Genomic DNA, 9,269 nt, shown 5'->3' with positions numbered 1-9,269 from the left:
TTAGTCTAAAGATCAGGGGCCATACGTATCAAGTATCTCAGGGTATGAGTGCTGATTTGTTCCACAGACCTCACCACCAGACATGACCCAGAGTGAGGGAGAGGTGATTTCTCTCTTAACCTCCTACACCTGTTCTCTCTACCCTCCCCTGCTGTCTTTCAGTGCTGGACGACCAATCAAGCTTCAGTAAGAACACTCAGCTGGACAGTTCTTCGATCCACTGACTCCTCAGCTGACTGACTGAACCATGATGGACGCCTGTATACCTCCCATCCCCCTTCTCCTCCTCCCCCTCTACTTCCCTACTCTTTCTCTCCCCCTCTCCTCCCCCTGCTCTCCTCCCACTCCTCTTCCTTCCTTTCTTTGTGCGTGTGTGTGTGTGTATGTGTGTGTGTGTGTGTATGTGCATGTGTGTATGTGTGTGTGCTGACCTTAGGCAGTCTCTCCTGGTCTCCTGGATGTCTGGGGATGACTTTCTGTAACCTCTGGAAGCCGTAATCTATTGTGGGCTCATTCAACGCTGCAAAGAGAGAGAGAGAGAGAGAGAGAGAGAGAGAGAGAGAGAGAGAGAGAAAGAGAGAGAGAGAGAGAGAGAGAGAGAGAGAGAGAGAGAGAGAGAGAGAGAGAGAGAGAGAGAGAGAGAGAGAGAGAGAGAGAGAGAGAGAGAGAGAGAGATACAGTATCACTCTGAGAACACTGACAGAACTCATAGTGATGGTAATTGAATAAGCTAAGCTTTAACATGCATATTTAAACATAAGAGTATGAACAGAGCAGACCAAGGCTGGAATTATCCCTCTGAACCTTTCTCCCACTTTCTCTTTTCCCACCTTCTCTTTCCCATCCCCTGCAGTCTCTCTCTCAGTCTCTCATTTTCTCTCTTTCACGCTCCTTCTCTTCTATTCTCTATTCTCTGTTTCTCTATTCCTCTATTTCTCTATTCTGTTCCTCTATTCTCTATTCTCTATTCCTCTATTCTCTGTTCCTCTATGCTCTATTCTCTGTTCCTCTATTCTTCTATTCCTCTATTTCTCTATTCTGTTCCTCTATTCTCTATTCCTCTATTCTCTATTCCTATATGCTCTATTCTGTTCCTCTATTCTCTATTCCTCTAATTCTCTATTCTGTTCCTCTATTCTCTATTCATCTATGCTCTATTCCTCTATTTCTCTATTCTGTTCCTCTATTCTCTATTCCTCTATTCTCTATTCCTCTATGCTCTATTCTCTGTTCCTCTATTCTTCTATTCCTCTATTTCTCTATTCTGTTCCTTTATTCCTCTATTCCTCTATTCTATATTCCTATATGCTCTATTCTTTGTTCCTCTATTCTCTATTCCTCAATTCTCTATTCTCTGTTCCTCTATTCTATATTCCTCTATTCTCTATTCCTCTATTCCCCATTCTTCTATTCTCTATTCCTCTATTCTATATTCCTCGATTCTCTATTCCTCTATTCTCTATTCCTTTATTCTCTATTCCTCTATTCTCTAGCCAGAGGAAACCCACCGACAGTAGAAAACCCACCGATAAAAGCAGCCGCAGGAGAAACAGAACAGACCAGCAGCTGATTGTCCTCAGAGAAGAAAACCTTATGAAGTATGTGTGTGAACAGTCTCTGTGAGTGTGTCTCTCTCTGCTTGCCGTCTGTTGGCCCGGTAGGCCCCAGCCAGGGTGTTTCCTGGGGGTGTAAGCACAGCTCGCCTCCCATCTGAGGAGACAGCTTGACCCACTGGCCCCCAGAAACAAGCATGCCACTGGAGAGACAGTGGAGAAACTGTGGTCCTGCTAATGTAGGCCTGCTAGGTTCTTTATGATAGACCCCCAGACAGAAAACACACCACAGATGTTCAATGAAGTGTGGATAATCTATATCATTCTCTCTTTCTCTCTCTACTGTATATATCATTCTTTCTTTCTTTCTCTCCATCTCTTTCTTTCTTTCTCTCCATCTCTTTCATTCATTCATTCATTCATTCTTTCTTTCTTTCTTTCTTTCTTTCTTTCTTTCTTTCTTTCTTTCTTTCTTTCTTTCTTTCTTTCTTTCTTTCTTTCTTTCCCTCCCCTTCTCCCTCTCTTTTTGCTGTTTCCATTTAATACAATGATTTGGACAGAGAGAAGGAAAAATAAGTGAAGAGAGAGGTTGACCACGGCAAATGGGAGACTGGAGAGATTGAGAAAAGAGGGAGATGAGAAAGAGATTATGTCAGACAGTGAAATGTCAGTACAGGCAGCTGGTAAATATATGAATCACGCCAAAACAATGAGAAGATCACATCTTCAATTATTACAGAGGAATAACAGTTGACATAATTTAGTCTTCTCTGACCCCTTTAAGCCTTAAGTAGGATTCAGACCTGGATTAGTCCTGCGTAGGGCTGTGGAGGTCATGACATTTTGATAGCCGGTGATTGTCAAGCAAATAACTGCCGGTCTCACGGTAATTGACCGTTAATTAACATAAACACGTTTAGCATCTCCTGGCTTCCCAGCACAGCCTACAAGCCACTGATGCAGACCTTTGGAACATCTACATACAACATATATATAATAAACCCATGCAATACAGCCTTCACCAGTGGTTTCCAAACTTTTTATAGTCTCGTACCCCTTCAAACATTCAACCTCCAGCTGCGTACCCCCTCTAGTACCAGGGTTTGCACCAGGGTTTACTCTCAAATGTTGTTTTTTCCATCATTATAAGCACGTGTGAGTTTTTGTCAAAACCCGGCTCGTGGGAAGTGACAAAGAGCTCTTATAGGAACAGGGCACAAATACTAACATAATAATGATCAATAATGTTTCTCTTTATTTAACCATCTTACATATAAAACTTTATTTGTTCATCGAAAATTGTGAATAACTCACCACAGGTTAATGAGAAGGGTGTGCTTGAAAGGATGCACATACAGTAACTCTGCAATGTTGGGTTGTATTGGAGAGAGTCTCAGTCTTAAATAATTTCCCACACACAGTCTGTGCCTTTATTTGGTTTTCATGCTAGTGAGGGCAGAGAATCCACTCTCACATAGGTACTTGGTTGCAAAGGGCATCCATGTCTTAACAGCGCGATTTTCCAAGGCAGGATACTCTGAGCGCAGCCCTATCCAGAAATCTGGCAGTGACATCTGATTAAATTAAATTTTCACAGAACCGCTTGTTGCAATTTCGATGAGGCTCTCTTGTTCAGATATCGGCAAGTGGACTGGAGGCAGGGCATGAAAGGGATAACGAATCCAGTTGTTTGCGTCGTCCGTTTCGGGAGAGTACCTGCGTAATTGTACACCCTGTTCACTCAGGTGCTTTGCTAAATGACATTTGACATTGTCCATAAACTTGAGTTCATTTGCACACAAAAAATGATACAATGATAGAAAGACTGTGTGTTGTCCTTGTTAATTGCCATCGCAATCTTCACTCTCTCTCCCACTACTCTCTCCTCTTCCATCCTATCATCTCTCTCTTCTGCTAAATTCTTCTCCCTCGTTTCTCCTGATTCTGCCTTCGACCCTACTCTCCTCCCTTTATGCATCCTATGACTCGGACTGTCCCCTTTCCTCCCGGCCGGTTCGGCCCTCCCCTCCTGTTCCGTGGCTGAGTGACTCATTATGAGCTTACAGAACAGGGCTGCGGGCAGCTGAGCAAAATTGGAGGAAAACTAAACATCCGGAGGATCTACAGTATCATCCTTTCACTCCCTCTTCTCTACCTTCTCTGTATCTGCTGCTAAAGCCACTTTCTATCCCTCTAGATGTCAAGCTTCTGCCTCTAATCATAGGAAACTCTTTTCCACCTTCTCCTCCCTACTTAATCCTCCACCCCCTTCCCCTCCCTCCTCCCTCTCTGCGGACTACTTTGTCAACCACTTTGGTTGACGACGTCTGCTACTCATTCACTCAGCCTATTGATTCCACTGGTCTCACTCACACAGAACTACCCTATGCCCTGACCTCTTTCCTCCTCTCCACCCTTTCAGGGCTGGGCTGGTCTCAGGGTATGCACACACTTGGATTGCATTTTACCTGGCAGGCCGCTCCTACCAGGTGATGTGGAGAGGATCTTTGTCTGCACCACATACTCTCACTACTGGTGTCTCCCAGGGCTTGATTCTAGGCCCTCTCACTCTGCTCCGTCATTTCTCCACATGGTCTCTCCTATCATTCCTATGTGGATGACAATCAACTACTTTTCTCCTTCCCCCCTTCTGACACTCAGGTAGTGACAAGCATCTCTGCGTGCCTGGCATGTTGGTCCACCACCTCAAGCTCAACCTTGACAAGACAGAGCTGCTCTATCTCCCAGCAAAGGCCTGCCCGCTCAAAGACCTCTCCATCACGGTTGACAACTCCACAGTGTCCCCCTCCCAGAGTACAATGAACCTTGGCGTGACCCTAGACAACACCCTGTCGTTCTTTGCAAACATCAACGCAGTGACCCGATCCTCCAGGTTCATGCTCTACAACAGGGGTGTCAAAGTCAAATGGACGGAGGGCCAAATAAAAAAATCAGCTACAAGACGAGGGCCGGACTGTTCGAATGTTCATTGAAAAATTTTTAAATGACGCATATAGTCTAGTGAACCTAATTGAACCTACTGAAAACCTAACAAATATATTACAATATGATCAGATAAATAAAGCAATATTTTCTTATGGCTCTGTCAGTAATCTTTAATTTTCAACAGACACAAAAGACAAATTTCCTTTATATAAATATCCCCATAACATGAACATTAAATGAAAGAAACCGGTATTCAAGGCACCATCAGTAGACTATATTTTCTATTTTAGCAAAAGTGGGCTAAATTTACTTCAAAGAAAAAACAATAATAGCAATTTTCTATCATCCACTCAACTGAAATATTTTTAAAATATAATTGGATTGAAATACAAAAAAATAAAGTGCAAAAATCTATTAATCAAAAACAACACTTTGTTTAAGGAGAAGTAACATGCAGTGAAAACAAATATTAAATTTTAACTTTTAAACTTGAACTGAGTAAAAACTCTAAATATGTGATTGCACAGTAATGTTCACTTGTTTGAGGTTGAGGGTGATACTTGGTGGTGTCCCATCTTTTCCACAAGTTCATCAATGTTCGGGGTAAGGCTCTGAGCTGAAGAAATCCTCAGAATTGAGTGGAGGTGTTCAGCAGTAAGTCGACTTCTGTGTGATGTTTTGTTCAGGTTCATCAAAGAAAACAGTTGTTCACACAGGTATGTGCTGCCAAACATAGACAACGTTTGAGCAGCCTGGATGCGCAGCTGGGGCATTGTGCCGGGGAGGAAACGGGCGAACTCCGCAGCACCCACTGCCGCATATTTTGCCCTCAGTGCATCATTGCATTGGAGGTCAATCAACTCCATTTGGAGGTTTGGTGGTGAGCTTTCCACGTCAACAGCAAATGGGTTACCGAGCAGTTCCAACCTGCTTTTTTGTGCTTCAAAGTCAGCAAATCGGCGTCGAAAGTCAGCGGCAAGCATACCTATTTTATCAGCCAACTGTGTGCTCGGGAACGCACTGGTAGAGAGCTTCTCTTTCATGGTCTGGCAGCTGGGAAAGTGGCTCAAATTTTCTTTCCGCATCTGCGTCTCCCACAGAGTCAGTTTGGTTTTAAATGCCTTCACTGTACTGTACATATCAGAGATGACACGATCCCGACCCTGCAGCTGCAAGTTTATTGCATTCAGATGACTCGTAATGTCACACAGAAAAGCCATTTCACACAGAAACATTTCGTCTCGGAGTTGTGTTGTGTCTTTCCCTTTGCTGTCCAAGAACAGACAAATCTCCTCACGAAGCTCGAAACATCTTTGAAGCACCTTTCCCTGGCTTAGCCATCGCACCTCTGTGTGATAAGGCAAATCACCATGCTCCGTTTCTAACTCCGTCAGAAATGCCTTGAACTGGCGGTGATTCAAACCTTTGGCTCTGATAAAGTTAACTGTGCGCGTGATGATGCTCATTACATGCTCCATTTTCAAGGCTTTACCGCACAACGCTTCCTGGTGTATGATACAATGATAAGCTGTCAGCTCACCTGTCGCGTTTTCCTCTTGCATCTTTTCCCGTATCTTCGCCACCAGTCCGCTCCTGTGTCCACACATCGCAGGTGCTCCGTCGGTTGTCAAACCCACGAGTTTTTCCCAAGGCAGCTCCATCTCATTTACACATCTTGACACCTCTTCATACAAATCATGCCCCGTAGTTGTGCCATGCATAGGACGTAAAGCCAAAAACTCCTCTGTCACGCTTAGGTTGGAGTCCACTCCGCGGATGAAAATTGACAACTGGGCAATGTCAGAAATGTCGGTGCTCTCATCCACAGCCAAGGAATATGCAATAAAATCTTTTCCCTTTTTCACAAGCTGCTCTTTTAGATTGATGGACAACTGGTCTACTCTCTCGGCAATGGTGTTTCTGCTCAGACTCACATTTAAAAAGAGTTGCCTTTTTTCTGGGCAAACTTCGTCACAAACTTTAATCATGCAGTTTTTGATGAAATCCCCCTCCGTAAATGGCCGGGCTGATTTAGCGATCTCTTCTGCCAAAATAAAACTGGCCTTGACAGCAGCCTGGCCTTGTGATTTGGCTTTTTTGAACAGAGCCTGTCGAGATTTGAGGCCTCGTTTTAATTCCTCTGCCTTTTGTAGCCTTTGTTCCATGTCCATATTCTTGTTTTTGTCCGCGTGTTTCGTTTCATAATGTCGTCTCAGATTATACTCTTTCAGTACCGCCACACTTTCTCCACACAGAAGACACACAGGTTTTCCAGCTACCTTCGTGAACATATACTCCGACTCCCACCTTGTTTGAAACCCCCGGTTCTCAGTATCCACCTTCCGTTTTGCCATTTTTGATGGGTATCTGAAAGTTAATTTTACTGTGATGCTGACGACTGCTGTGCCAATAAATATTGAAATGAAGCAGCCTACTGCTCGGTGCGTCACCTTTGCATTGTGGGAAATGTAGTATTGGTGCGTGTAAAAGATCTGCGGGCTGCCGGCTTGCTGCGGGCCGGTTCTAATAATAAATCAAGATCATCCCAGGGGCCGTAAAAAACCTTCTTGCGGGCCGGATGTGGCCCGCGGGCCTTGACTCTGACATATGTGCTCTACAACATCTGTAGAGTATGACCCTGCCTCACACAGGAAGTGGCGCAGGTCCTAATCCAGGCATTTGTCCTCTCCTGTCTGGACTACTGCAACTCGCTGTTGGCTGAGCTCCCTGGTTGTACCATCAAACACCTGAAACTTATCCACAAAGCAGCAGCCTGCCTGGTTTTCAACTTTCCCAAGTTCTCTCATGTCACCTCGCTCCTTCTCACACTCCACCGGCTTCCAGTTGAAGCTCATCCACTACAAGACTACGGTGCTTACCTATGGAACAGCAAGAGGAACCGACCCGTTCTGCCACCTCATGTCTCTTGGCCCTCCCACCCCTACGAGAGGGCAGCTCCCGTTCAGCCCAGTCCAAGCTCTTCTCTGTCCTGACACGCCAATGTTGGAACCATCTTCCCCCCGAATGTCCCTACCCATCTTCCGAAAAACATCTGAACCCCTACCTCAGTATCAATCCTCCTCATCACTACGACCCCCCCACCCCCCAAAATATTATATGTAAAAAATAACACTTAACCAGCACTTGCACTTGACCAACCCCTTCTAGCTCTGACTCTACTGATAGCTGCGTTATTGAGGAAAAATGTACTTCATATGCCTGTATAATGTGGTTGACCCACCTAGCTACTTTAAAATGAATGCACTAACTGTAAGTCACTCTGGATAAGAGCGTCTGCTAAATGACTAAATGTAAAATGTAAATGTTAGGCCCTGATCTGGCTATGCCATATGCCTGTGGGCTACACGAGTTTCATTTAGCAGACAAGATTTGCTTAGAATTACGTGGCATTATTTTTCTAGGATTTTATAGTATGAAGAATAGTATGAACATAGCTGAATAATATATAAAGGATGTTTTCTCCAATAGATTTGAGGGAGTGAACACATGCAGCTGTTCTGTGTTGAATGGTTAACAAAGAAACAGGTCCTCCTATATGTTTCATTAAAAGTTATTTATGCAACTTTACCTGTGATACAAACGTTGGCCTGTATGTTTTGATTTTTAACACATTCTAAAGCTGCATGATGCCTCTCTAATGATGCTTTGAAAAAAGTTGTATGAAAGGCATGAGCTCTGCTTAGTTTTCTTTCTGCAGGCTGCACACACTCCATCAGTCTCTCATTCACAATTTGACAAGCACTTAATGCCTCTAATTTTCCGGCTGCATCCACTTTGCGTGACTGTAATGCCCCCTAAATAAATCCAGGCCTTTTGCGGCCAGTGGCTGTTGTGCCCTTCTCCCGGCTGCGTGCTGAAACATGCCTCACTCACATGGCTCTCCGTGAAAGGCTACAAGAGAAGACAGACACATAGGGGACACAACTGCGCGCATTCTTATCCAATTCCAAGGCACATATTTAACATATTGGATGAACTGTCCACATTTATTTTTTGTCATCCAACAACATGAGTAGGTCTACCGAACAGCAAAAGCACTAGCCTATGTCAACCTACTATCCCCCACAGTTGTGGGATGCGCTAGATCCCAAATGAATACAACCACTAAAAACACAAAAACTGCTTAAGCAATTAGCCTGATGCAACAGATGAGAGCATTCACATTGATGAGCTATTTCTTCACATTATAAGTGCAGCAGCAATGCACACAGTTAGGCTCTGATAATGTATTATTCACAAGTGATAATGTACTATTCACAAGTGATACCATATCATTCACAAGTGATAATATATATATATATATATATTTAACTATTATTTATATAGGCAAGTCAGTTAAGAACAAATTAGTATTCACAAGTGATAATATATCATTCACAAGTAATAATGTATAATTCACAAGTAATAATGTATCATTCACAAGTGATAGGTTAACATTGTCACCCATCAGACTATTCTTGATTTAATCTTGTCTTTACATATTGTAACGTGTGCGCTGAGAGTTGGGAAGCAAGTTCAGGGAGTGAATGCTTTAATAAATAAACGTTAACATAATACCGAACAAGAAAACACGAACAATGCACAGACATGACACTGGAACAGAAACAATAACGCCTGGGGAAGGAACCAAAGGGAGAGAGATATAAAGGGAAGGAACCGAAGGGAGAGAGATATAAAGAGAAGGAACCAAAAGGGAGAGAGATATAAAGAGAAGGAACCAAAGGGAGAGAGATATAAAGAGAAGGAACC

At 43.5% G+C, this 9,269-nt stretch overlaps 1 protein-coding gene across 2 annotated transcripts in view; it reads right to left on the bottom strand.

Annotated features, from left to right (window-relative positions):
• LOC110487777 (transcription factor COE1) overlaps positions 1–9,269 on the bottom strand; it is a 140,839-nt gene that overhangs the window by 47,588 nt on the left and 83,982 nt on the right. For both annotated transcript variants that reach the window (XM_036943291.2, XM_036943293.2), the window contains exon 11: positions 432–520. In XM_036943291.2, the coding sequence (XP_036799186.1) occupies positions 432–520 (89 nt within the window). The remainder of the gene's footprint in view (positions 1–431; positions 521–9,269) is intronic.

This window comes from Oncorhynchus mykiss, chromosome 14, assembly GCF_057628025.1.
Source record: "Oncorhynchus mykiss isolate SJ-2025 chromosome 14, ASM5762802v1, whole genome shotgun sequence".
Classification (NCBI taxonomy): Eukaryota; Metazoa; Chordata; class Actinopteri; order Salmoniformes; family Salmonidae; genus Oncorhynchus; species Oncorhynchus mykiss.
This window is presented reverse-complemented; position numbering and strand designations above follow the sequence as displayed.